General features: G+C 42.0%; 3 protein-coding genes across 7 annotated transcripts; 2 read left to right on the top strand and 1 right to left on the bottom strand.

Moving 5' to 3' along the window:
- Positions 1-337: 337 nt before the first annotated feature.
- Positions 338-1822, top strand: LOC131237996 (pentatricopeptide repeat-containing protein At4g39952, mitochondrial-like). The gene is made up of 2 exons (XM_058236126.1): positions 338-411; positions 1081-1822. The coding sequence occupies exons 1-2, from the start codon at positions 338-340 to the stop codon at positions 1820-1822; spliced, it is 816 nt and encodes a 271-aa protein (XP_058092109.1).
- Positions 1823-1981: 159 nt separating this feature from the next.
- LOC131237997 (pentatricopeptide repeat-containing protein At4g39952, mitochondrial-like) lies at positions 1982-7400 on the top strand. The gene is made up of 2 exons (XM_058236127.1): positions 1982-2607; positions 6857-7400. The coding sequence occupies exons 1-2, from the start codon at positions 1982-1984 to the stop codon at positions 7398-7400; spliced, it is 1170 nt and encodes a 389-aa protein (XP_058092110.1).
- Positions 7401-11918: 4518 nt separating this feature from the next.
- Positions 11919-22101, bottom strand: LOC131231865 (uncharacterized). 5 transcript variants are annotated; one of them, XR_009164540.1, is made up of 5 exons: positions 21220-22101; positions 17167-17308; positions 15931-17091; positions 14394-14849; positions 11919-12252 (listed from the first exon to the last, which is right to left on the bottom strand). XR_009164540.1 is itself a non-coding variant. In XM_058228200.1 (5 exons), the coding sequence occupies exons 1-4, from the start codon at positions 21963-21965 to the stop codon at positions 14448-14450; spliced, it is 2451 nt and encodes an 816-aa protein (XP_058084183.1). In that variant the 5' UTR covers positions 21966-22101; the 3' UTR covers positions 11919-12252; positions 14401-14447. The 5 variants fall into 5 exon arrangements, 3 of the variants coding, with proteins under 3 accessions (XP_058084183.1, XP_058084195.1, XP_058084169.1); XM_058228200.1 differs by having other exon boundaries at positions 14401-14849; XR_009164543.1 differs by lacking the exon at positions 11919-12252 and adding an exon at positions 12259-12417.
- Between the last annotated feature and the right edge of the window lie 5895 nt (positions 22102-27996).

Raw genomic sequence — 27996 nt, forward strand, 5'->3', positions numbered from 1 at the left:
TTAACAAAATAATATATTTGATCTCACTTTTTTTTATATATATATATGATTATAACATTTTAGAATGATTCTCTAATCTAAGCTCTGCTCGATGTGAATATTCAACTTTCTACCCGTAAGTAATTTACAGGTCATCCAAGTAGAAAAACTAACTTACCTGTAAGTGACTTACAGCTTACATCCAAACAGGTTACCTGTAAGTAACTTTCACCTGTAAGTGATTTATAGGTAAGTCACTTACAGCTTAAAAGAACTTACAGGCATCCAAACAGGCCCTTAAAGAACAGAGGGGAGTTTCTCTTTGAACATATTTTCAGAGAAGGAAACGCAACGGCAGATGCGTTGGCTCGGTCCGGGAGCTCGGACCAACAATCCTGTCTTCTTACCAATTTCCAGGACCTCTCGCTTCAGGTTCGGGGTCTCTGTTTTCTGGGCTCGGTCACGGAAGGGTGTTAGTGGGTGTTTTGGTTTTCTCGGTTTTTTTTTTTTTTTTTTAATCTTTCTTCGGTCTCCTTGCTCCTGGGGGCCTCGTTTATGATAGGTTCCCCTCCAGCATTTTTTCTCTCGAGGGGAACCCGAATGTAATTATCCCTCGGTTGAAATGAAGTCAGATTTTTTTTTTTTTTTTTTAAATAAAAAAATATTACCCCTCTCATTACATTGACATAGCACAAGCTGAAAACTCCAAAGAGCTCAGGGAAGAAAATCCCGTGCATATGCTCAGCTCCCAAAACACCAAACGAATCCTCGCTTCCTCTCTTCAATTCTCCAATCTCTGCCATTCATCAGCCAAACGGCCCACTCACTACATTCTCGATCTCATTCTCTCCGAACCCATCTCAACCATCCAATCCCTATTCCAGGCCCACTCCCTCGTCATAACCTATGGCCATTCCAGCAATATCTTCTTCGCAGCCAAGCTCATCTCTCTCTCCTCTTCCTTCAACAAACCCGATTTCTCTACCCTCATTTTCAATTCAATCCCTCTAAAAGATACCTTCCTTTGGAATTCCATCATCAAATCTCATTTCTCCAATGGCAGTTATGGAAATCTATTGAATTCTATCTCCGGATGTGCAGGTTCGACGCCCCGCCTAACCATTTCACTATCCCCATGGTCATTGCCGCCTGCGCCAAACTACCTGCTATCGAAGTCGGTAGAAATGTTCATGGGGTTTCTCTAAAGTTGAATTTGTTTGCGGGTAGTCCGGCGGTCGGCTCATCTTTTGTGTATTTGTATGCGAAATGTGGTCAAATGGATAATTCCTGCAGGGTGTTTGAGGAAATGCCTGTGAGAGATGTTGTTGCTTGGACTGCTCTTATAATTGGTTGCGTGCAGAATGATGAGAGTGTGATGGGTTTGAATTTTCTTCGAGATATGCACAGGGATGCAGAAGATGGAGAGATGGAGCTGAATTCTCGAACGATGGAAGGCAGTTTACAGGCTTGCGGAAATTTAGTGGCTTTGTCAGAAGGCAGATGCTTACATTGTTATGTGGTAAAAACTGGAATTGGGACTTGTCGCTTTGTTCGATCGTCGCTGTTATCAATGTATTCCAAGGGTGGGAGTGTTGGAAAAGCTTCCCTTGCTTTTAGTGAATTGCCTAATAAAGATCTCATCTCATGGGCTGCGATTGTGGGAGTTCATGTGAAAAAAGGATGCATTGCAGAATGCTTAGAGTTGTTTCGAACAATGGAGGTTTCAGGAATTGATCCTGATGGAATCGTTGTCAGCTGTTTGCTCATGGGTTTTGCAAATTTCAGGAGTTTTAGTGAAAGGGCTGATTGTGAAGAAGAATTTCAAATTAGATGTTTCGGCTAGTAATTCTCTGTTGTCAATGTATTGTAAGTTTGAATGCATGGATGCTGCCGAGAAGCTCTTCAATAGAATTCAATAAAAAGACTCAGAGACTTGGAATTGTATGATTGTCGGATATGGTAAGATGGGTTGGAAGCCAAATGCATTGAAATGTTTAGAGAGATGCAGTTTGTGGGCTCGGAATCTGATTCAAACAGTTTGATCACTGTGATTTCTTCATGTCCACAGTCAGTAGCCTTACTTGTAGGTCAGTCCATCCATTGTCACATAATCAAAGTTGTCGTTGATGAAGATGTTTCAGTTATGAATTCACTTGTGGGTATGTATGGAAGATGTGGAAACCTAGATCTTGCACAGAGGATATTCTATAGGATGCATAGAGACACTGTGACATGGAATTCTTTGATCTCAGCTTACACTCACAGCGGGCATTCTAGTGAAGCTTTATCACTCTTTGATCAAATGCTTTTGGAAGATGTGGAACCTAACTCGGCGACTTTAGTGAGCGCTCATTCAGCTTGCTCTAATCAGGCAGCTCTAAACCATGGAAAATGGATACATAATTATGTCACAGAAATTGGAATGGAATTTGATGTATCTCTTGCCACCGCATTAGTTTATATGTATGCAAAATGTGGCCCGCTTGAAATATCGAGGGAGATCTTTAATGCCATGCCCAAAAGAGATGTCATCTCAGTCTTTGGATATGGAATTCATGGAAATGTCAGAGATGCTCTGGAGATTTTCCAACAAATGGAGAACTCGGGCATGAAACCAAATGAGGTCCCGTTCTGTCACGCCCCAAACTCGGAAAATGGTCTCACGAAATTCCCGATCGCCGAATCCGGCCCCGACAGCTTCTGTAGTGCCCCATTCTCGGCTCCCGGCATTCATATGCCAAGTTCCGTTCCTGGTCCTACAAGGAAGATTTTCAGTATGAATTTTTTTGTAATGGAGCATAACCACAAGCATAACCAAGTCACAAAACAACATCACCACATATCCACTATATGAAAAACTTTAAGTACAATGAGGAAAGGGAAATATAAGGTGATCAAAAGGCTCCAAAATAATCTGACGTGCACTCCTGCCTCAGCGCTGCTGCGATCCAACGACACCTACATGCAACGGTCGTGTATAAACTTACAAAAGCTTAGAGGGTGGTGTAAGTATGTGTGCAAGGCGAGTGTCAAATATACAATATCAGAGTAATGCGGAAATATGTGGGTAAGTCCATGAATACAATCAGCCGTACCAAGGCTATGTGATGCAAGACATGAATGTTATCAGTCATACCAAGGCCATACGATGCGAGGCCTATGTAGTCAAATGCAATATGCGAGATGCAAAGTAAATATGTTAGTCCTCATCAAGTACACATATCAGTACAGTTTCTCTCTGAGATATCACCGGGGTCTAATATACTTCACACTGACTGCCGCCTCCCTAGCCGCACAGCCCAGTAAGCGGAATAAACTACACTATTCGCCTGACCAATAGTCTGCCAATACCTGCCCGGCTCGTCGATAGCGGACTCATTTGCGAGCTAGTCAAACTCAGCCTAACTTACAGCCCCCTCACTCGAGTGGATAAGGCCACACCCCCTTCCAACCGACCACGATATAATGAGAGACGTGGCCTACTGGTTTTCGGCACTAAGGCGCTCGTATATCCACTCGATTTAGACGTTCGAGCATCTCCTGGTACCAAAAAGGTTCTAGGACTTTCACTTAAGGACATCTTAAATGTCCACAGTGCTAGAACCAAGTATTTTTGGTATCCGATATGGCCATCCACGATGTGCCTGTGGAGCCACAGCCCTGATGTCGCTAGGGTGTACAATAATCATGTTACACATATGCGAGATGCATGAGTCACACCGTATAGTCATGCAGCAATCCCGCGCGTACCACGTGCTCATGTGGGTAACTCTTATCAATGAGTCTCATAAATAATCTGCCCAATGGCATATGTAATGATCAGTCACTACTCATATCAAGCATACATATGATGCATATGGGCATGAGTCATGGAGTTACACTAAGCATGTTATAAGGTGATGAACTATCCTCACAACAAAGATGAGTTTAGATGGCCTACACATAACAAGTACGGGCCTATCAATGGGCCCTAGGGAGAGTTATAATGCGGACATTTAACCAATATTATTCTTACAATGTGGACGTCAAACCATCATTGCTCCCAAGGCACAACCTGCCATAAACATTATTACACAAACCATGGTGGAATCACACATTGCAATGGGCCTTATGTACATCCCATTGGGCCTCGACTCATGGGCCTCAACAACGGGCCACAAATACATCGAGATGGGCCTAATCACATGGATCTCATGTATATATCAAGGTGGGTCTCAACGGACGGTCACAAGTTCATCAATATATATATATATATATATATATATATATATATATATATATATATATATATATATATATATATGAATCATATTAAAAGATCAACTAGACCGCACTCCAAATAACACTGGCAACAATGATTTCTACCGTTAAAAATCCTACAGGGCCCACCATTATGTATTTTTTTTGGGATCCGACCTATTCATAAGTTAACATGGAGATAGATGAAGTGAAAGCAAAAACATCAGCTTGATCGGAACTACTGTGGCCCTTAAGAAATTTTCAACAGTGAATGTCACTGTCCCCACTATTTTAAATGGTAGGGTCTACTTGAACTATAGATCTGTCTTATTTTTAGTCTCAAGCCTTAAGACGAGCTTTCAAAATGGTTGGACAGGTTGGATGCAACATGTGCATCATGGTGGGTCTCATAGATGGACGGCGTGGATGATACAGGTGGGACTCATGGACTTGGTGACACCACTACATCAGCTATGTAGCTGGAGTGAGTACACCAGCCGTTTCACCTCCACATGTAGGGATGGTGTGGGTGAAACACTTACATCAGTGGGTCCCACATGGGGCCCACCATAACGTTTATATGCCATCCAATCTGTTGATAAGGTCACGCAGATCCAGATGAAGAGGGAAAACAAATTTCATAATGATCCAAAACTTTTGTGACCCAAACAAGGTCTCAATGGTAGACGTTCAACCATCACTGTTCCCTGTAGCGTGGACCACCTGAGCTTGTATACGGCTGATTTTTTGGAGGGCCCACTGCCCTAAGGGGCCCCATCAAAATGCACGGTGTTGATGTTCTCACGCATCAGGGTGGGGCCCACAGTTGGGGCCCCCCTGCCCGTCTGTCCACAGCGCAACAGCGTAGGACGTTGCTGCAGTGTCCTCTGGACGAGCAGCAGCGCCTGCTGCTATCTCTTTTTTTTTTTTTTTGAAAAATCATTTTTCCATGGTTTTTCCTAGGTAGGGTCCGCATCAGGTGAATTCACTCCACCCATTGGATCCTATAGCTCAAGACAGTCCAAATGAGTCCAATATTCGATGTGTTTTGGCGTATAGAAACATCAAGGTGGGTCCTAATATATGTAAACTGTAGAAATCACTGTTTTCAATGTTATGGCCCGCTGGAAAATTGGATTGGGTTCATTTTTCGGCTCAACGCCTAAAATGAACTGGGGAATGGAATGGACGGCGTGGATTGGATTTATACATCAAGGTGGGGCCTGTATGAGCGGCCCACCCCAAGGCTTGAACCAAGCTAATATTTTTGTTTTCATCCCAACCTCCAGCGTGCGTCTAGGGAGGTTGGGCGTCAATACACCACATGTCCATTCACAATTCTCTGTGAACCCATATCAAGCGTCCCTGGACGCTGGACAGTTCACATATAACACATATCTAAGGTGGGCCCCACCTACAGGCGTGCTGCTTACGTGGGCCACCAAATGGTATGGATGGTGTAGATAAGACATGCATATAAAGTGGGCCCCACCTACGAATGGCTTGGATAAAATACATGCTTCATGGTGGGGTCCATCCGGGTGGGCCACACGGCCACATCATCACACACAATAATTAAAAAAGGAGAGAGAGAGAGAGAGAGAGAGAGAGAGAGAGAGAGAGACACACACACACGTGTGATGGAGGGACCCCAACACTACGGGCCCTCCCTTTCAAGCATTTAATCATACATCAAGTGGGTCCCAATACATGTGGGCCCACCAAATCAAAATCAACGGTGGAGATTACTTCTCCACCAAAATGGAAGGTCTAGATGACCTCTTTAAATCTTAGAAAAGTAAACATCATGATGGGGTCCATGGAGAATGGCCCCATCATGGAACAATCATGTGAATCAAGGTGGGCCATCGGCCACATCTAGGGTCCAAAGTGAGATCCATACCATCAATCGGTAGGCCTCACTTGGCCCATCATCAAAATATGAAAATCTAACCTATAAAGCACCCATCGTTCGATCTTTTTGGTCCGATGGAACGTCGATCTCCTTATGTCTCACTTTGATAGAAGGTGATGAGAGATAAAGAGCTAGGATGGTAGATCTTGAGGTGGAAAGTGAGCCACACAACACTCACTTTTCTCTCTTGGGATGCTTGGACGTCCACCACATTGGTTGCTTAGAAAATGTGTTGAGAGAGAGAGAGGGGTGGTTGTAAGAGAAAGGTGATGGGTGTGAGTAATGGATGTGAGGTGATAGTTGTACTTAACATGTATGGGTATATAAGAGAGAGGGAGAGAGTTGACTTTGGGATTTCTCTTGTACTTGACATGAGGTGATTGATTGATTGATTGATTGATGGGACATGATGTAGAGATTCTCTTGGGATTTGAAATGCGGAGTGTTTTTCTCGAACTGAATACGGGCCCACATCTCCTGACCAGGGTATCAAATCGGTGTGCAAGACGCGGCGTTGGAACCGCGGCGACGGTACAATCGCAATAGTACAAGTCTCGGATTAAGCTGACTCAAATCTATAGGATATAACTTAGGATCGCGCGCAAACGTTGATTGTAAGTCGTAAGTTGCCGGAATTCATCGAGAAAGATCGCAGGAATTAACGGAACAGTTATAACTAGGATATGAGTCTTACACTTTCCTTACTGTTCTCTCAACGTGTAGTCATGCGGGCCTGATCGTAGAAGGAACAAACATGTTTGGTAGAATGATAGACTATTCCATTACTCCCACATTGAAGCACTATGCCTGTATGGTGGACCTCCTTGGCCGGTCTGGGAATCCCCACAAAGCCGAAGCTATGATTAGCACGATGCCAATTGCTCCTGATGGAGGTGTTTGGGGAGCCTTGCTCAGCGCTTGCAGCATTCACGATGAAGTGGAGATGGGGGAGCGAATCGCGAAACCAGCTCTTGAGACAGACCCAGAAAACGATGGGCATTATATATTGATATCTAACATGTATAGTTCTGTTGGTAGGTGGGAAGAGGCAGAGAGGGTGAGGAGAATGATGAAGAGAAGGGGAGTGAGAAAGAGAGCTGGTTGGAGTGCAATAGAGGTTGGTGAGGAAGTTCATGTATTCATGGTGGGAGATAGGTCCCATCCACTATCTGTAGAAATGTATGAAATGTTAGAAGCTTTGTCCAGGCAAATGGAGGAATTGGGTTATGCTATTGAAAGCGGTTTTGGGGTCTGCCACGTGGAATAGAAAATGCAATGCATTTGGGTGGCCCACTTGATGAGGTGAAACTGGTATTTGTTATGGGATGTGGGAAAACGCCTCAAAACATGCAGCGATTGAATGTGTTGGGAGGTCATTGTGCTCTTTCAAATGGAAGGATGGGATGACTTTACATGCCTGCCCACTGTATGCTGGACTGGGTGCACCTATTCCCCGCCTGCCAAATTTGAAACCTGATGTTTTGTGCTGGCTAAATAAGATTGGATTGAGTCAGGCCCTAGCTTGCTGGGGCCGATGCGCCCTTATACAAGACACGAACATTGTATCTGAAAACTCATATCACCAGCGGAAAAGCTAGATGAGAACAGAAACCCTTGGTCGGTGACGCCTATGATGGAGTGTCTATTGCTTGAAGTGGGACTACTGAGCAGGTGATGTAGCCGGTGGATAAAGTCCATCTCTTGTTTCTAAACACCTCCTGTGCTGTGTTGGTCGTTATTACTCTCCCAAACCCACCCAATTGGACAAATGCGTTCATCAACATTCCTATCTTGCTGTAACTATGTAAAGTCAGATCCTCCGCTGCAGTTTAGCCATCAATCTCCAACTCTATCAATCTCACTGCTACTGTGGCATTCGCACTGGGAGGTCTGTTTGTGTTGTAGCAAAAAGACCATTGGAATCATTTGCTTGTCTGATAATTTGCATCAAGCTTTCACCATTAACAGCTTACAAAAACCATTAACATCTTGAAATCGCATCCAGACCTTTGATCAAGGTGAAGCAAATCCCATGGAATCTGGTGGATTTTGCAAATAAGCTTTGAGGTGGGAATGTGAAAAGGGCTCTTTCGAGGGGAATTAAAATCCAAATCCTTCAAAATCCTTGCTACGAAGCAACCCAAAAAACTAAAATCCCCACAAGTCCCTCATAGTCCACGCTGCCAAAACAACCCCCAAGGGGTGAAGAGAGGTAAGAGTTGGATTTGGTAACTTACCAAATAGGGAAAGTTCTCCCTAATGGGTTTCTAGTTCTGACCCACTACAATTTGGAGTTTGGCATGAGTTAGATTTATGTTTGTTTTTTTTCTTCCCACCTTGAAGCCAAGAGTAGGGCTATTAAGCCAAGGTCTACCCAAGCCCAGACCACAAAGTAAAACCTAGGGCCTGGGCCCATGACATTCGTAGGATGCAAATGGTAGGCCCCATCACGAATGTTACTCATCTCAAAAACCAAGTTGATCTACTTATTACATGGGCCAAACCTCTCTGTTTGAGTGGAACTGGCAGTTGTGCATTGATTCCAACAATTTGGCTCACCTAATGAGCAGAGTGGTCTGATTCTTTTGCCAGGTAGGTGTGGCCCAAGTAGTGAGTTGATCGTCCACATTTGTATGCCACGTGTTCTTCATGGGGGGCGGGGGTCTGCTGTTTACATGATATAGATGCCCTGCACAAGAGGCATGTTGGTGGGAAATAGAGGTCTGCATAGCCATGGAGGTGACCGCTTCTCTTTTTGAAATGGCCTATGGGGTATGTCTGATTCTTCAACTCCATCCCCTATCACATGCTATTCTTTTTTACAAGAGGCTTTGCAGCGACGTAATCGCTTTTGGCATGACCTGTGAACTAGAGGCAACTAGGACCGTGTACTAGTACAGAAATCTTTAGAATATTTTAGATTTCTTTTACAGGTATTCTAAGCCGTGGATAATTGAAACATTGCACCATCACTACAAACCATGTAAAGTAGCTAAAAGGTTCTAATCCATGTAGGGGTGGCAATGGGCCAACCCTACCTAACTTAGCCAGCCCTTTAAGCCAAGGTTTGAGCTGCTAAACTTGGCCTACAGCCAGGCCTAGGCTTGGAAATCAGGACGAGACAGGTAAGGGCTAATGTTGAATGGTCCGGCCTGGCATGTTGGCCTAATCTAATTATCACGTAGATCACTATTATATAAAAGAGTATATGATTTGAATATGCTTGCTAATAGTCTCATTCAACGTGCATGTGTAGTTTAAAATTACTTTTGGATTTGGGTTGATGCTTATATCATCAAAATCATTTTGAGATTCATTATGAATATTTCAGACCTTTGATAGCATCACTCTTTTCATTATAGGATTGGCTCTGAAGGTACTAAGAGTAGGCCAGGGCAACCCTAGCCTAACTCAATTGTTTTGTAACCATGTTAAAAGGTTATAAGCTCTTTTGAGTTAGAGAGAATCATCAAAACTAACAACAACAACAACAACAACAACAACAATAATACGATACTAAACAGGCCCTAAACAAGATAAGCGAATTATAGGATCACCTAATATGCATTATATGCAAGTTTTCTCAGGTCGAGCCCCAATGATCTAGACCGCTTGATGTGTCCATCCATGGATGGACCATTCTCCTAAATGACCACGGTAGAAAGGCCCTACCCACAACTCCTCTATCTTTTCTTTCTTTCTTTTTTCTTTTTTTCCAGTTCAAATATGGACCTTTGCATCTCTCAACAATCAATTTCATGCCACAAATTGGATCAGTAGGACCTTCAGGGGACTTGTGGTAGTGTTTTGTGCTGTCCAGGCCAACCCGTCAGGCATTCGGGCTTGTATAGATGGAGTTGAGAAAGGCCCAAAACTTTTTAAACCCAATTAATACTCGGCCACATTTTAATCAATATGACAATTTCAACCATCCAATCAATGAGCTATAAAATGAATGTCAAGATCATTTATGAAAAATAATCCTAATGAGCAATTTGAGCCATCTGTATTGGGATCCATCATGGATTGGTTATTGTTCCAAAGAATCACGTTCATTAGAAAAATCTAACTATCCCATTCATGGCTTTGAAAACAGTTAGCTATAATAAAAATTCCAGGTAATGAATAAATCAGATCATGTAATCACACAGTTACTTTCATGTCATCGCCATGAAATGTATTCTGGGCATAGAAAAGAAACGCGTCCGAATTGGATGGATTGTCCAAGCGCCTGGATGCAAGTAGGAGCTTAAAATGCTCAGAGAGCACTGGATCATTTTTCAATTGAAAATTATAATAAGGAGAAAACCCTACTATCCCTCTCTAGTAACATAAGAGTGCACTCGGGCTCCTAGGTTTAATCCTGCTCTGGCTCGGATATGACAAAGGACATAAGGAGCTTGGACCCAGATTCAAGCCTTGGCCCGTAAATATCAGACAAGGCCACAGACCCAGTGATATCTACCCCAAACTGTCATGGTATGGTGCGTTACACAACTGACCAACGTCCGGATGATTCTAATGATCTCTTAACTGTAGATGAATTTAGAATTATTAGAAGAAGAAAAAAAAGTTATCAATGGTGTAGAATTGACTTCATAAATTGACAGTCAGGATCAATAATGAAGCGTGATTATCGGATCATGGCTTATTTAAAATCATCAGACCCATCTCATTACATTTACGACAACGCCAGGAACCTGACGCTCTCCCTGGTGAGGTAATTACCCTATAAGCCATTCATCAGTGTAGATGCCCAGGTCCAAAACTCAGGCTTGTCTACTCATCAGGTAGGTCGTAAACCTAGTAAAAGGAGATGGTTAAAAAATGACCAATGGTCCGCATTCCATATAAAAAAATGAGAGGAGGGGCCTCTTTTACTGGCCGGGCATCAATGTGGTGGGACTTGCGTGATGATCTGCTTGGATCTTGGAAAGAGGAAGTTCCCCACTGGAAAACACCCAAATCGTCCTGCCATAATTCCCTACAAATTGGCAATAATTTGAACTGATTAGCCAGAGGACTGGGCCATGGGCGGGTGCCGCCTAGTGAAAACATTTGATCAGTGGGCTTCAAAAAGATGGTCAAAGTAAAATAAAAATAAATAAAGCCTCCTTTTAGTTAAACATCCACTTGTCCGAGGGTATCCGATAAGTGCCATTTCGGCATGGTGGGCGCACCAAGGGACCAGACCAGACACCATATACACTTAAGGCGGAGAATGGGCAGGAAACAAATTGTCTCGATGATAAGTCAGTGCGACGTTTTAAGTGGTGGCAGGACCAAGTGGGACCCACTAAACCAATAGCAAAGCTTTGGCGTCAGTGTCCAACATGGATTATGGTTTCGAAATTCCAGCACAAGGCTCACCCAGACAAACAATTACGGACCGTAGTAAATAGATTCTAGAGTGACTGAACTATCTTAATCACAGGACAGTCCTACGTTGTTCCCACAAGTACCTCTTTCGATATTGAAGTAGCAATATATGTGTCCTTTCCACAAGCAAGGTAATCTGAGCGGTATGTTAGGTGAGCCCAAGTCCACTGACTTGGCACAAAAATCAGCCGGTCTACTCATCAAGCGGGCTCACAAGTTGTGTTGAATGTGGACCGTTGGCAAGTTTTATCCCACCATCTTTTGTTTTCTTATAAGGGTGGCCTGCTGGATGAATGGACCAAGGTCATCTGCAATGTGAAGCCCACCAGATGCAAGGCTCAGATGTGTGCCATGTGCAAAGGGACCATGAAGAGGGTGGTGCGAGGCTAGAAAACCCTGCTGGGTGCAGCAAATGGAGAGGCAACATGCCCTCTTGAATAAAATAAAACTGTAGCCAGAAACAGAATTTCTAAAGGCAACTGACAACTAATTAGAAAGGATGAGAGACGATAACTTCTCTTTTTTTTTCTTTTTCGGATTGTCACACTCACAGTGCTATCCCCAATTGCATTCCCAGCTCCAGCACAGCACAGGATTCACATGCCTATATCCACGACAAGCCGCGAGACAGTCCTGAGTCTTTCTGATGGCGTTTCCTTGTGCTGCAGTGCGTGGCAAACCCTGCTGACTGGCTTGATTGGACAACATGCCTGTCTCCAGTTTTGGCAAACCGAGATCACCTAACAAAAAGGAAAGTAAATGTAGTGAAACTACAGCAAACCACAAATAAACACTGAAGCTACAGGTAAGTTTGGACGTGAATTCTCATAATATTCTTCCGAGAATGTTGCATGGTCCACAGTGCCACATTGGGTCCCATCTCATCATTTTTTTCTTGATGAATCCTGCAAAATGGAATGGTTCTCGAATGTGAAGAAATGACAAAAATATCCTTTCTACAGGCGAAAAAATGAAAAGATGAGCCACCCAGTTTGCACGTGCATGAATTGACAACTCAGACAAGTCAGATGTGACACATCTGAGTCGACTCAGGCTCAAATGGAAACGATCCGGTTCAACACCACAATTCAACCCCCCTCCCCTCAGTTCACCCCTGAGTCAGGCGAGTCATGACTGAACTTGGACCCAAACGAGTCAAGATGAATCACCAAGTCTGAAAGCCATGGGCACTTGACTCCACATTCTTGAAACAATTTTTTCAAGATCCCATCCCAACCTGACCTAAAACAACTCTAGACCCAGGTTTGCAAATTCGTTTCCACATGAGGAGACTGGTTTCGGATGATACATCAGACAATGCTCTAGGCGTTCGTGGTGTACTGTCATGGGATTAGCGAAAGTCGTGCCTTGTTTTCGGTAAATGCTGGAAAGCATGTTACAGTGCCAACAACTCAGCATACAGAGAACGCCAAGCTTGCTTTTTCGCTTTAGTTGTTTTGATCCTTCTCTAGCTATCTGTTTGATAATTAATGTTATTTTCTGTTTCTTTTATAGACATGATCACGTGCATTCTGTTTGAGCTGTGAGGGGCCCACTTCTGATGCCTGTGTAGAATCCAAACAGTAAATTGATGAAAATGGATGCCGTACATCCCAATAATCATCCCTGTAAAAATAAAAATAAAAATCCACCTCAGGTGGGAGACACAACAGTGAGCAATGTAGAATCATGCCTACATCACATATATTCACTTGCACCCATGGTTCTGAAACTTGGTGACTCAACTTGAAACTCGGACAAGCCAACTCGACACGATGAGATTTGGAGCCGAGTCACCATGAAACTCACCGGAAACCCCGACTCGCTTGAGACTCGGCTACATTCATCAGGTCAGAACTCAGAACACTGACTCGGTCGACTCGACATGACTCAGCATAACTCAAACTGAGTGACTCATTGGGTGATTGCTTTACATAATTTGGATAAAAAAAAATAATTTGTAGAGCATGAGATTCAATCCCTTATCTTTTCTTGGGGAGTCAAGTGACTCTACCAACAAGCCATATGATTCATCCTTGAAAGTCTGTGTCAAGGTTTTACATTCATAGACTATGTAATAGGTGTTATTAAACATCCTTATTAATTTAGTAATTAAATATCGAGTCAAGTTTGAGTCTTTGAGTCAACCCGACCCAGCTGGACATTGAGTCAAGTTTTCAGGTTTCCGAACTGTGGCTGGACCCCACCTAAATTTTGGAATGTCTTAATTCTCAGTGTCCCTTAATGCTGGTGAGCCGCACCTGATGAACATGTTGGAAGACATACACAACGCGGTCGACCCCACATTCCATCCAGAAGTTTCTATGGTGGATGTCCCCTACCTAGTGTCCCTCATTGTTCCCTTTGGTGTGGCCCACCTGAGCTATGGATCGAGCTGGATTTTGGACAAGTCGGATGGCACTCAAAAATCATGGTGGGCCCCACACAGATTGAATGTATGATCATTGCGATTTGTTTGAACTTTGAATACACATGATCATTAACCTTCTATTGCAATTCTTCATGGATCATCGTGATCGAATTTGCATTAACCATAAGAGTACAAACCTGACAAATATCATCATTTTGATTACCCATTATACACAACAAATCACATACACGTTTTACAAATGTTTGTGCCTTGCACATGCAATGAAAAGTACCTTCAAATTCAATTCCCAGGGGTGTAAAAAAAATACTGTGTTCGTATCACGATGTCAACAGAAGGGACGCAAAATTCAAATTTAAAAAAGAAAAAATGAAAAAAAAAAAAAAAAAAAAAAAAACATCGAATCGAACTAGAGAGCGACAGCAGCCACATCTAGCAAATAAAGAATCATCCCAAATAAATAAAGAATGGTCCAAGGGGATGCAGAATTACCTCTTACCAAAGAATTGTTTATGCTTGGATGAGAAGTAAGCCACAGGTCCACAGTCAGAGCTTGTCAGATTTCATGGGCGAGCCGTTATCCAATACTTTGAGCTGTCCTGATATCTTGGCCTTGCAGCTGGGACACATAAAACCGACTGAATCTGATTGTGTTTCGGGGTTGAAACCTTCGAGTTTGAACTCTATTCTGCACCAAACGCAATTGGTTGTGACCTGATGCCTGCTAGCCACCTCCGGTAATACTGGGTCCCACTCAAACTGAACAGATGGATCAAGCCCTTGTTCCAATTCTGGACAGTAAGCCAAATCCATGGGTGCCTCTGACAGGGTGCTTGAATCTTGGCCAATCGTGAAACCAATCTTCGGATCATCAATGTCATCCAACCCTAGCTCTTTGAAAGGTGATATGTTCTCAAGCTTCCGACTAACAGTACCAAGTTCTTCTCCCTGTGCAGCAAGGCAGGTTTTAAAAATTTTTAAAAAAATTTTTAAAAAAAATTTTAAAAAAAAAAAAAAAAAAAAAAAAAAAAGATAATTAACTAGAAGGATTAAGATGGAAGCACCTGAAATTCTCCATTAAAGAAGCTAATTGCAAATTGAACCCTTGGTTCTAGGAAACATATTATATACCAAATTAGTCTGAGGTTTCACCAGAGACTAAGGAACCAGCTAAGAGGCAGCCACAAATCATTCGTTGTATATAAATCTACAATGTGCCACAATTCGAAGAAAGAAGTCCTTCGGGTTCACAGTTTAAACACCCAGAAGCTCAACTAGACTCAATTTCATTCAGCTCGGGTATTCTAAGACTCGACCCAACTTGACCCGATGTTTAATCATAGTAAATTATTAGATCCGTACTCATGAAGAATATTTAAATAGTTACATTTAGTATAAGTACAATGAAATAAGAGAACTAACAACATAGTAGTAGAGGGTTTTTGGCACTCTTGTAGAGGTCATGAGTTCAATTCTTGTTCCCTCAACATTATCATTTTTTTAATGAATGCCATTTTCACAAGAGAAGCTACTTGGCTCAAATCACCGCAAGTCGCATTGAGTCAACCAAGTTTGCGGGTCAATTCAACAAGTCTTCCTGAATCCAGGCCGAGTCAGCCTCAAGACCGAGTTTCCGAAGGACTCGGCTCAAAATCTCACCAAGTCGAGTTGACTTAGCCAAGGTTAAAGTCAACTTAGTAATTTATGTTTATGCTTTCTGTCTTAGTACATAAGCAAACAGCACCCCACATCATAAAGCAAGAAAAAGAAATTATTCAGTTCAAATAGATTTTGTAGCAAAGAGAGGTTGCTTTTTTACTAAAAAATAGCTGGTTCTTTTTTCATTCCTTTTTTTCCCAAGGAGAGTTCTATAATCCAGATAAAAAAAAGTTCTAGAAAAGCTGGATAAAAATCAACCTTGCAAAATGATCTTTTAGGTTCTGAAAAGAAACTGCATCATGCTTAATTCCTTAATTATTTGCATATTCTCATAGCCTATTAATAAGCGGTGAGCTCATTAGCATCTTACCTTATCGGATACCATATCAAGGGAGGTAAAACAGCCTGATGACAGTGGGTAGGCTGCCACACTCTGCAGTGCATTTCCTTCATTGGCGCCCCCAGTAATCCCCACATCACTGTCTTCATCACATTCAGGAGGGCTGCTTCCAAAATCACTTTCCAGCTCGTCATCACATTTTTCCATTTCATCAAGCATAGGTACATTTGCACCACTGGACAAGATAACATCTGCTGAAGTTCCAATACTATGAGTTTGCTCATTATCAGGTAGAGTAACTGGACAGCTTTCATAACCCTGTTCCCGCTCGTGGTTGGATCTATCGATTTCATCAGGCATAGTGCTAGGAAAATTATCTTTTTCATTAGAAGCATCACTAGTAACATTTTTCTCCTCACCACGCAATTGAGTTGTAGCATCAAAGCATGCATTACGTTTATCATCCATGCCGTTGTTATGCTCGACACTCATCCCCACTTTAGCATCGGTCGTCATATAAATGTCATCCTGCCCATCAACAGATTTGCTTGGCAAGGGTTCCTGAGTAATTTCAAGTGCATTAAGTTGTGGACCATCAGCAGCTTCAGCATTCTCAGGATCTTGTTTGCTACGAGGCGGACTGACATTAAGCTCATCATCACCCGACTTGTCCATTGGAGTCGTCGGAAGGGAGTCCCCATTGTTGTCCATTTCAACTGAGATATCCATCTCAGAGACAGCTAAAGGGATCCCAGCCAAGGATGATGAGTCAATGCTCGTTTGCACAATTATCTCATCTGGCAATGCTGCAAGACTCTTATCGTAGTCCCTCACATGAACCCCAACATGACTATTGTAACGGCGTCGTTCATCAAAACTCTTGTGGCAAAACTGGCATTCATATTTCCCGTCTCTTATTATGACCCCATCGCCAATGGATTTGCCAAGCCTACACCTCTTTGCGCTCCTTTTATGGAAGGATAATAAGTGCTGCACACATGCATCCTTATCGCCAAAAGTCAGATTGCATTTGTTACATCCTAGAATCTCCCTCAGTTGGGTCTTCGCCGGATTCTCAACCCTAAATAAGACTTGCTTCTCATGGTCAGGAGAAATAGAAGAAATGGGCACTGCTGAATAGCAAATGGGAACTTCCGTTGCAATTTCATCTTCCCGGGCAGGACCTTGAGTCTGATGCACATCCCATAAATCCAAGTAAATGGAGCTGAACCGGATCAAATGAATTTAGAAATGTAGTTGACTTACACTTCCAGAAGCCACATTGCAAGTCCCATGAGTGCTCTCGTTGATGTCAACAGAAACGGGCTGGATTGGATCTTGCGATGTAACATAAGGGTGCAAATATGAAGAAACTTCCTTGCAGGTCTCAAACTGCTGCCCACTTGGGCTGCACAATGCAAAATTGAAGAGCAGATGTGAGTAAACAACCAAGCCACGAAAACCGTAAAGAGACACAGAACTTGTAATAAACTACCAACAAAAATTTATCTTCAAGCATATGTAGTGGATAATGATCCACTAAAATTCATAAACAATAGTATTCATTAATAGGACCAAAAAAAACATCCAGAATAGCAAGCAAATATCACTGGGTCTAAAAGGACATAACCACATACATGGCATTAGGAATGTTTGTGCCAGTGCCATGTGCATATGTGAAATCGAGTGCAAAAGTAGTAGGCGCCTGGTCCCAGGTTAAAACCTCATACTATTTAGCAAAAATATGAATACAATTTCCCTTAATATTAACAAAGGTAATCAAACACCCTATGTGGGGAAGATTTTTAGTTTCAGACAGTGGTACTGTTTTCATCGCCCAAATTATACCTAGTTAACTGTGACGATTGAGGCTCTCTCTAACAGACTATGAGCTGAATAAAGCTAATAGCCTAGTCTCATGATTAGTCCCTCCAGGTAATCAATCAATCTGCTAAAGATGATCCAAATCAGGCTAAGTGTCATGCTGGAGCGGGAGATTGACCAAATGAGAAGTCCAGAAGAAAAAAAAAAAAATTTTGAAATTATATCTTCAGGAGCTGGGGCTTCTAGAGACTCTAAGCATCCTCGAGTAACTAAGGCTGTTGAAAATACCAAGTTAGGGGCCGTTTGGATGCCTATAACTACTATACAATGCAACTCCCTCCCTCCCTCCCTCCCCACCATGATGTTTGTGAGAAATCCACACCGTCCATCTATTTTTCCAAATCATGTAACGACATGGACCCAAAAATGAGGCAGATCCAAACTGAAGTGGGCCACACAACAGGAAAAAGCGGATAGGGAAAAGACTACCATTGAAACCTCCCTAGGGTCCATCGTGATATTTTTATGCCATCCATACCATTCATAAGGTCATTCATTAAGGGATGAATTGAAAACACATAAATATTAGCCTGATCCAATATTTTTGTGGCCCCATGAATGTTTCAACAGTGTACATTCATCTGAATCTGTTTCTTGTCCTACGGCTCACTTGAGAATTGGATATGCCTAATTTTTGGGCCCATGTCTTAACATGATTTGGCAAAACGGATGAATGGGATGGATTTTTCACAAACATCATAGTGGGCCCCACTTAGCTGTTGCAGACAATCTGTGTCCATTGAAAACTGGTGGCCCAATTTAGTGAGGCCGCAACAGTGGGGCCCATTGTCATCTATTGTATACTCAATCCACGCTGTCCATCAGTTTTGACAACTAATTTTAGGGCATGGGCCCCAAAAAAAAAAATGACGGTATGCTCATTATATGGCCCATAGTTTCCAAAACATATTGGACTAATTTTTAACCCTCAATTGTTATCAAAAGTAATTTTTCTTTGAGTGTTTATGTTTTTCTTGGTTACCAATTTTCCATATCTATTTAAGATATAGCTTCTTTTTTTGAGAGAGGGAGAGAGATAGCTTTTATTTATTTTTTTTGTAAATAAATGAATGGAACCTATGTCAATTGGACCTCATTTTGTCAAAATTATCTTGACTGCCCATATTAATGGCTATTGATCAAATGGTTCATATTTGTCAAATGGGAAGTGATGCTCTCATGATAGCCCATTCTGAAATGTGTGCAAGTAAACTGTTACAGCCGATTCTCAAATGGTTCATAAGTGCATGATGCTTGCATTGATCAAATGGTTCATGTTTCTCTGCACTTCCTTCTTCTTTTAATTTCTTCCACGTTACAGGTATTTCAAATACGTGGGCCCACTTTTATGGCCCACCTGATGTTTAGTTTTGCTTAAGATTCAGCTCAACTATTCATCTTGATATGCTCAACAAAATAGCATACTTTTATCCAAGCTTTCTAATGTGTTAGTCTAATTTTTAAATGATTCCCTACTCCCAACTCTGATTGAAGTGAATATATAGCTTATTACCTGTAAATAACTTATAGGTCATCCAAACACAAAAACATAGGTCATCCAAGCACAAAAACATCCTTGTAAGTAACTTACAGTTTACATCCAAGCAAAATTACCTATAACTTACTTTGACCTATAAGTAAGTTACATGTAACTTACTAACAACTTAAAAAACTTACAGGCAGCCAAACACACCCTTATAGACTTTTTCATGCAGCAAAAGTTTTGTCCCAGATAGGCTATACAGCCACAGGCCTATTAGTTCTTGGGAGCTCAATTCCTAGTATGTCCAGACCCACATTTTCATGATTGCCTAAAGGAGTGAGAATAGTCTTATCCCAAAAGGTAAGGACGGCAATCCTTAGGGGCTGCTTGGATGCAAGCAAAGTGGTTCCAGACAAACTGTCTGGGTCATGTTGTCATAGCTAGGTTTTCTTTTTCTTTTTCTTTTTTCTTTTTTTTTTCTTCTTTTTTGAAAGGCACACTTAGCTATGTTATCTAGTTTATGTTGTCTTAAATAACTATTTTTGTTTGTTGTTTATCAAACACTGAGGAATGACACACATGGGGAACTTATGATGGACAGTGGTACATGTGGCACTAATGGCGTAGGTGCACATTGACACGTGCGGCACATATATGGCGCTTGAAGATTAATGGTGGCACATTTGGCACATGTAATTATATAGTGCATGTACACAAAATATTATACGTGCACGCACTAAACCAGGAATAAGCTTTCCTCATCTTTATTCCACATTTACCTAGAGACATATTACCCGTAATTTATTCCACCTTTTGAAAACATATTACCCCATGCACCAATCAGGCCTCAAACACAAAACATTTAACAAAAGGTCGGATCCCCGCTCAATCATAGAAAGTAATAAATGTCAAGTTATACCGGCTAGTATCTTACCTTTTACACTTCTTGTAAGAAGAAGAGATTTCTATAGAAAGACAAATTTAATGATCACTAAGGAGCCAACAATCTTAGGAAAGGAAATGGGAAACACTTAAAAATCAAAACGACTCCATGTTTAGAATTTCGAACTTGAGGGTCCATATAACAGGTTTATGTCTAGTCTAGATTTTGGTGGGCCCCATGCCCTCCAATAGGATTCTTCACGCTAAAGTGCCGCTTCCTCCGCATAAATGCAACTAGCAGTGTTTCAGGTTTTTTTTTTTTTTCTAAAACTTCAGTGACTACGCTTATGCAGAGTAAAGCATCCCACCCAAACGGACCCTTGAAGTTCTCTCCAAGTTAGGGGAAAATTGAAAAGGAAAATGGGGCTTACATGGAAGGAGGATTCCAGAGTGCATGGAGACTAGTGTGGACTGGTTAAAAGCTGAAAAGGAGGCCAGACCAGCCTGGATCTCATCCATGTGCCAGGTTGACACAGGCACCACAAATCGCCCCACCATGAAAACTGCCTTAGCATTTCAAAATAGGTCATTCCCCTATTAGGTGGACCACTGAGTACCTCAAATATAGATCATTCGTCCTTTTACAAACTATCCATTTCCACAAAACATGCAACCCATGTGACTACTGGTCCAACCAGATTTCAGAGCCAGGGAACATTATGGGGGACCCTACCTGATGAATGGAACAATCTCCCACACATCAGCCACATTAAGTGATTAAACATGATCCCCAATTAACCTCTTCAACCAATCCCCACAGGAATCAAATCACATTAGCATTATTCTATAGATACAGGTAAATGTATACTGGTAGAATCCCGCTTGTTTCGAACTCCAATAACTCAAATTAGAACACTCCATTCCATCACTAGTGATCATTTTGCAACTTAAAATTAATCAATGCATATCAAGCAAGAGTTCAAGGACAAAGAGAAGTTACTAAAAACAGAAAGAGAAGCGAGAGAGAGAGAGAGAGAGAATGCCAGCACAAAGAGAGAGAGAGAGAGGACCTAATGTATCGACGGCAATACAGCCAAACACGTCCTTCTTTCCGCTTAATCCCAATTAAAATCTTCCAACCGATCGGGAGCTCATCCCCAAACTCTGCTGCATCGACGATCTTCCTCTTCCTCCTCCGGCTCCCCCAACGACCCTCCAATCCATTCAAAAACCCCAGCAGCTCCGCTTCTGTCTCCAAACCCTCCGTCCGCTTCCTCAATTCCGGCCCGAATGGATCCTGGCAATCAGCCAGTGCCGCGACATCAATCACAACCCCATCTCGGTTCACAACCTCACTCCCCCTGCTGTAAAGCACGATAGCCGTGCCCGTATCCTGTTGGCCGTCGTCGCCGCACGGCCCGCTGCCATTGGTGCTCTTCCGCTGGGAGAAGAGCTGGCGGAGGAAGAAGACGATCTGCCTGTTCTCTCTCTGCTCCGAGTCGTCAACCGGGTCGGGTGGCGGCCGGGAGACGGGGTAGAGGCCGGGCCGGCGCCGGCGGCGGCGGCCCATGTCGGAGCTGTGAGGGGCGAGTAGGATCCGCGAGTAGGTTTGCTTCCGGCTGCCAGCGCTCTCGTTGAAGATGGAGCGGTCGATCTTGGGGACGATGGTGTCGTCGCAGCTGCAGAGATCGAAGGCGTCCTCAGAGCAGAGAGAGAGCGAGCTGAGTTCGGACTGAGTCAGGAATCGGAGGTCGACGAATGGGATCGACCCGAGTCGGAGGAAGCGGTTGGAGGAATCGACGGTCGGGATCGCCATTTTGCAGAAGATCTAGCGGGATTTTTGAAGTTCGGCGGAGGACGAGGAGGACGACGGGGAGCTGAAAGAAGAAATTATCTCTACTCGCAGTCGCGGATCTGCAGTTAGATGTGGCCCCACGTGTACGGTACCTGTGCCGTTTGCTTTACTGGGCCCGTGATTAATGTGCCTGCCCTGAAAATCAGGCCTTTAATTAATTAAGTTGAAGATGGGTATTCCGTCCAGATTAACTGTCATGACATGTAACGGGGGGCCCGCTGATGAGAAATTTACAACTGTACAACCCATATATGGCCCATTTACCTTTTCAAGCCCACTTGTTTTTACCTCTCAAGAATAAGCCCCATACGTACGGACGGCCTCCCAAGGTCGAAAATGCCCCTGCTTTTCCTTCCACAAGAGGATCGGCTGGTGCTCGAAGACGAGTGCCAACGTTCCTCGAACTCCAAATTGTACGAACGCTTCAAAAGAGATCAAAGTTACTGGGCCCACACTTATATATTTATTATATCCACAACGGTCATCCATATTTAGAGATCATTTCGGAGCGTTATCAAAAAAACAAAAAAAATCATATCCAAAGATCAACTGGACCACACCACAAAGAGCAGTCAAAAAATTAAGTTTCACCATTAAAAATTTTATAGGGCCCACCATAACATTTATTTTCTATCCAATTTATTCATAAGGTCACAAAGACCTGGATGTAGAGGAAAAACAAATTTCATAATGATCTAAAACTTCTGTGACCCCTAAAAGGGTTTCAATGATAGACGTTCAATCCTTCACTGTCTTTTACAGTGTGGTCCACTTGATTGCTAAATCTGTCTTATTTTTCGTCTCAAGCCTTAATACGAATTCTCCAAATAGATGGACGGTTTAGATATAACACATACCTCATGATAGGACCCACAAAAAGTGATGGGGATTACAACTGAAAAAATAATAATAATAATAATAATAATTTGAGAACTTAAAGCTACGTGGCTCTTATGGCTACGGATTAAAACCGTAGCCATAACAGTAGCCCCTGCTTTTTCAATATGTCATTTGATATGTATCAAAGGTCTTTCAATATATATTTCAATATGAATTGAAGGACTTTTGATATTATCGAAAAAGATCCAGAACTGTCAAGTGAGTTGCCTCAAAAACCTTACAATTTTTGATACATATCAAAGGTATTTACCTATAGCTACGGATTATAACCATAGCCATAACTGTTTAAAATTTTTTATTATTATTATTTTTAACATGGAGAACTTTATTCTACCTACAATTTTCTCTAATGCATGTTTATATAAATATGTATATATAAGCACATAAAAAAAAGTTCTCTCCTTTTTTCATTTCTTTCTTTATTCATTTAACAAGAATATCTTCTAAACCAAAATTAGTTACTTGACGTACCCTATATGATTTTGGGGTAGGAGAAGCTACTTTAGCCAACCAACCTGGTTATTTTTCAAGATTCTATCAAGTCGATGGTCAAAAATCCATTTCATTCACTTCGAGGTCAATTTCAATCAGTTCGCTGTCAATTTCATTCATTTCATTTACTTTGCGATCAATTCCATGCATTTCACGGTTAATCCCGGCGATTCCCCTTCACTTCACCGTCAATTCCATGCATTTCACGGTCAATTCCCTTCACTTCACGGTCAATTCCCTTCATTTCACGATCAATTCCATGTATTTCATGGTCAATCCCGGCTATTCTCCTTTACTTCACGGTCAATTCCATGCATTTCACAGTCAATTTCCTTTACTTCACGGTCAATTCAATGCATTTCACAGTTAATTCCCTTTACTTCATGGTCATTTCAATGCATTTCATGGTCAATTCACTTCACTTCACGGTCATTTCCATGTATTTCACGATCAATTTGCTTCTTCTTCTTTTTTCCTTTTGGGTAGCTTGTTAGTACACACCCATGTCAGTACGTCAGTACACACACTCCATGTTAGCCACCCCCGCTAGGGATCGATACTAAGACCTCAAGTGGTGAAACGAGGTATCTCCACTCAGTCTGCCAGTTGAGTTATGGATCTGGGTGTAACGGGCAATTCACTTCACTTCACGGTCATTCCATGCATTTCACGGTCAATTCCCTTCACTTCACGGTCAATTCCATGCATTTCACGATCAATTCACTTCATTTCACGGTCAATTCCATGCATTTCATGGTCAATTCTGGCGATTCCCTTTCACTTCATAGTCAATTCCATGCATTTCATGGTCAATTCCCTTCACTTCACGGTCAATTTCATGCATTTCACGGTCAATTCCCTTCATTTCACGGTCAATTCCATGTATTTTATGGTCAATTCTGGCGATTCCCCTTCACTTCACGGTCAATTCCATGCATTTCACGGTCAATTCCCTTCACTTCACGGTCAATTCTCTTCATTTCACGGTCAATTTCATGCATTTCACTATCAATTCCGGCGATTCCCCTTCACTTCACAGTCAATTCCATGCATTTCACGGCCAATTCCCTTTACTTCACGGTCAATTTAATGCATTTCACGGCCATTTCCCTTTACTTCATAGTCAATTCAATGCATTTCACGGTCAATTCGCTTCACTTCACGGTCATTCCATGCATTTCACGGTAAATTCCCTTCACTTCACGATCAATTCCATGCATTTCAATTCCCTTCATTTCACGGTAAATTCCATGCATTTCACAGTCAATTCCATGCAGCTTTGCACAGGTCAAAAATGCTGATGCTTTATCAATTTCACTCCACTCACTCTCTTACACTCAAATACACATTTGAACTCATCTCTGTCATCCCTATTCCTTCTTTTCACCCATTTTCTTCATTAAATCTCCATAGAGATGGCAGAGATGAGTTCGGACGTGTATTTGAGTGTAAGGGAGTGAATGGAGTGAAATGCATGGAATTGATCGTGAAGTGAAGGGAAATGACCGTGAAATGCATGGAATTGACCGTGAAGTGAAGGGGAATCGCCCGAATTGACTGTGAAATGCATGTAAATGACCGTGAAGTGAAGGGAATTGACCGTGAAATGCAATAAATTGACCGTGAAGTAAAGGGAATTGACCGCGAAATGTATGGAATTGATGGCCGGAATTGACCGTGAAATGCATGAAATTGACCGTGAAATGAAGAGAATTAACTGCGAAATGCATTGAATTGACCGCAAAATGCATGGAATTGACCGTGAAGTGAAGGGGAATCGCCGGAATTGACCATGAAATGCATGGAATTGACCGTGAAATGAAGGGAATTGATCTTGAATTGCATGGAATTGATCGTGAAGTGAAGGCAATTGACCGTGAAATGCATGGAATGACCGTGAAGTGAAGCAAATTGATTGTGAAATGCATGGAAATGATCGTGAAGTGAAGCGAATTGACTGTGAAATGCACTGAAATGATCGAGAAGTAAAGGGAATTGGAATTGACCGTGAAATGCATTGAATTGACCGTGAAGTAAAGGGAATTGACCGTGAAATGCATGGAATTGACCGTGAAGTGAAGGGGAATCGCCGGAATTAATCGTGAAATGAAGGGAATTGACCATAAAATGCACGGAATTGACCGTGAAGTAAAAGGAATTGACCATGAAGTGAAGGGGAATCGCCAAAATTGATTGTGAAATGCATGGAATTGACTGTGAAATGAAGGGAATTGACCGTGAAATGCACGGAATTAACTGTGAAGTACAGGGAAATGACTGTGAAATACATGGAATTGACCGTGAAGTGAAGGGGAATCGCTGGGATTGACTGTGAAATGCATAGAATTAACCGTGAAATGCATTGAATTGACCATGAAGTAAAGGTAATTGACCGTGAAATGCATGGAATTGACCGTGAAGTGATGGAAAATAGCCGAGATTGATCATGAAATGAAGGGATTTGACCGTGAAATGCATGGAATTGACCGTGAAGTGAAGGGTATTGACCATGCAATGCATGGAATTGACCGTGAAGTGAAGGGGAATCGTCGAGATTGACCGTGCAATGTATGGAATTGATCGCGAAGTAAATGAAATGAATGAAATTGTTCACGAACTGATTGAAATTGACCGCGAAGTGAATGAAATGGATTTTCAACCATCGACCTGATGGAATCTTGGAAAATAACCAGGTTGGTTGGCTAAAGTAGCTTCTCCTACCCCAAAATCATATAGGGTACGTCAAGTAACTAATTTTGGTTTAGAAGATATTCTTGTTAAATGAAAAAAGAAAGAAATGAAAAAAAAAGAATAAAAAAATTTATATGCTTATATATATATATATATATATATATATATATATATATATTTATATAAATATGTACTAGAGAAAATTGTAGGTAGAATAAAGTTCTTCATGTAAAAAAAAAAAAAAATAAATAAAAAAAAAAAAAATTGTATAGATTGGCACAAACTACAGCTATGGCTACAGTTATAATCCATAGCTATGGATAAATTCACCTCTTTCATTATGATAAAAAAAGGTCTAGAATTGTTAGCAAGGTTGCCTCAAAAATCTTGCAATTTTCGATACATATCAAAATACATATCGAAATACTTTCGACATATATCAAAGGACACATCGAAAAAGTAGGGTTTACGTTTATAACCGTAGCCGCAGGAAACCACAAGCTTCTAGGAACCACATTTTTGAAAAAGCAGGGGCATTTTCGACCTTTGGCAAGCGTCCGTACGAATAGAGATTATTCTCGCGAGGTATAAAGAAGTGGGTTTAGAAATGTAAATGGGCCATAATGGGTCGTACAGTTGTAAATTTCTCCCGCCTGATGAACAGGTCGCAGAGGACCGAATCGTCTACGTCACATGTTTTACGCAGCTGCGTAAAACACTAAAGCTCTGTGGGGCCTACCATGTCTTGTATATAAATCCACTCCATCTATCATCTGGGAACCCTTATTTGAACCGTACATACAAAAAATTAAGCCTGATAAAAGTATATTATACTCCAAACTATTGGAAACAATGTAAATTTGTTCCTACAATTTCTAAGTTCACATAGTGTGGGCCCCCTGAGTTTTGGATCAGGATGAATTTTTTTTTCCCACTTTATCCAGGTGATTTTCACCTGATTAACAGGTTTGATGAAATATATACACCATGTCGACCCTTTACATAAACCTATGGTTGGCATCCTTTCCCATTGTTCCGTTGGCGTGGCCCTCCTGAGCTGTCAATATGGTTGAATTTTATCTCCAAGATCTAGAATCGAGGATAGAACCTGATGGACGTAGTGGATTTTACATAAAACTAATTGATGGGCCCCACAAAGCTCAGGCGTTTTATGCACTGTCTCCACATGACGCTAACATGTGCCATGCGGGCACGTGCGCACATGCAGAGCGCTTCAAATGCCCGCGGCTAAATGTGGCGTTTCTTATTTTGGGTAAAACCCGAAGAGTAGCCGTCCAATCCGGCTCTCTAGAAACGTGCAATGTCCCATATGAGTGTGTGATCCAGACCATTCATCTGGTGGGCCTCGTGCCATATGTGCACCCTTGCAAAGGGCTATGCGACATCAAGGGACAGAACTGACTGACTAACATGATGATTAAAATTGAATTTTGATGTTGTGGCACTGGGCCGTTTTAACCATTGGAAGCACCGAATGGGATTCGAATTCCCTGTGACCCAAAGCTCTGCTGGCCAACCGTGGTGTCTGTAGGAAATCATTTTCTCAATTTTAACTTTCTCATGTTAGAAATGGGAGCCCAAAAATAAAAGAGATCCAAATACCCAAGTGGGGCCACAGCAGAGGAAACTGCGGCCATCCAATTCAACTTTTTTGTGCCCCAAGAAAACACAAATATCAGCCCCATGAAAACTTTTATAGGCCTCAAGAAAGTTCCTATAGTAGGCAATCAATCCTCATTCCTCACCATATTTCAAACAGCTGTATGGCCCACTTGAAATAAAGTAGATCATGACCAAGTAATTGTAAGAGGGCCATGGTGGCCTAAGAAGGAGGGAGGAGGGATGGATCGTTGCCGTTTTAAAGGGAAAGGATTGCGTCCTGCCCTTA

Source organism: Magnolia sinica, chromosome 2 (assembly GCF_029962835.1).
Source record: "Magnolia sinica isolate HGM2019 chromosome 2, MsV1, whole genome shotgun sequence".
In the NCBI taxonomy this organism is placed as follows: Eukaryota; Viridiplantae; Streptophyta; class Magnoliopsida; order Magnoliales; family Magnoliaceae; genus Magnolia; species Magnolia sinica.

Excerpts from the sequence above, each read along its gene's own strand:
- LOC131237996 (XM_058236126.1), top strand. The coding sequence starts at position 338 with ATGCGTTGGCTCGGTCCGGGAGCTCGGACCAACAATCCTGTCTTCTTA. Across the intron at positions 412-1,080 it reads TCCAGGACCTCTCGCTTCAG|GTTCGACGCCCCGCCTAACC; the intron begins GTTCGGGGTCTC and ends CCGGATGTGCAG.
- LOC131237997 (XM_058236127.1), top strand. The coding sequence starts at position 1,982 with ATGCAGTTTGTGGGCTCGGAATCTGATTCAAACAGTTTGATCACTGTG. Across the intron at positions 2,608-6,856 it reads ATGAAACCAAATGAGGTCCC|TCATGCGGGCCTGATCGTAG; the intron begins GTTCTGTCACGC and ends CTCAACGTGTAG.
- LOC131231865 (XM_058228200.1), bottom strand. The coding sequence starts at position 21,965 with ATGGCGATCCCGACCGTCGATTCCTCCAACCGCTTCCTCCGACTCGGG. Across the intron at positions 17,309-21,219 it reads TATTGCCGTCGATACATTAG|CCCAAGTGGGCAGCAGTTTG; the intron begins GTCCTCTCTCTC and ends TGCATTGTGCAG. Across the intron at positions 17,092-17,166 it reads GCAATGTGGCTTCTGGAAGT|ACTCAAGGTCCTGCCCGGGA; the intron begins GTAAGTCAACTA and ends GATGTGCATCAG.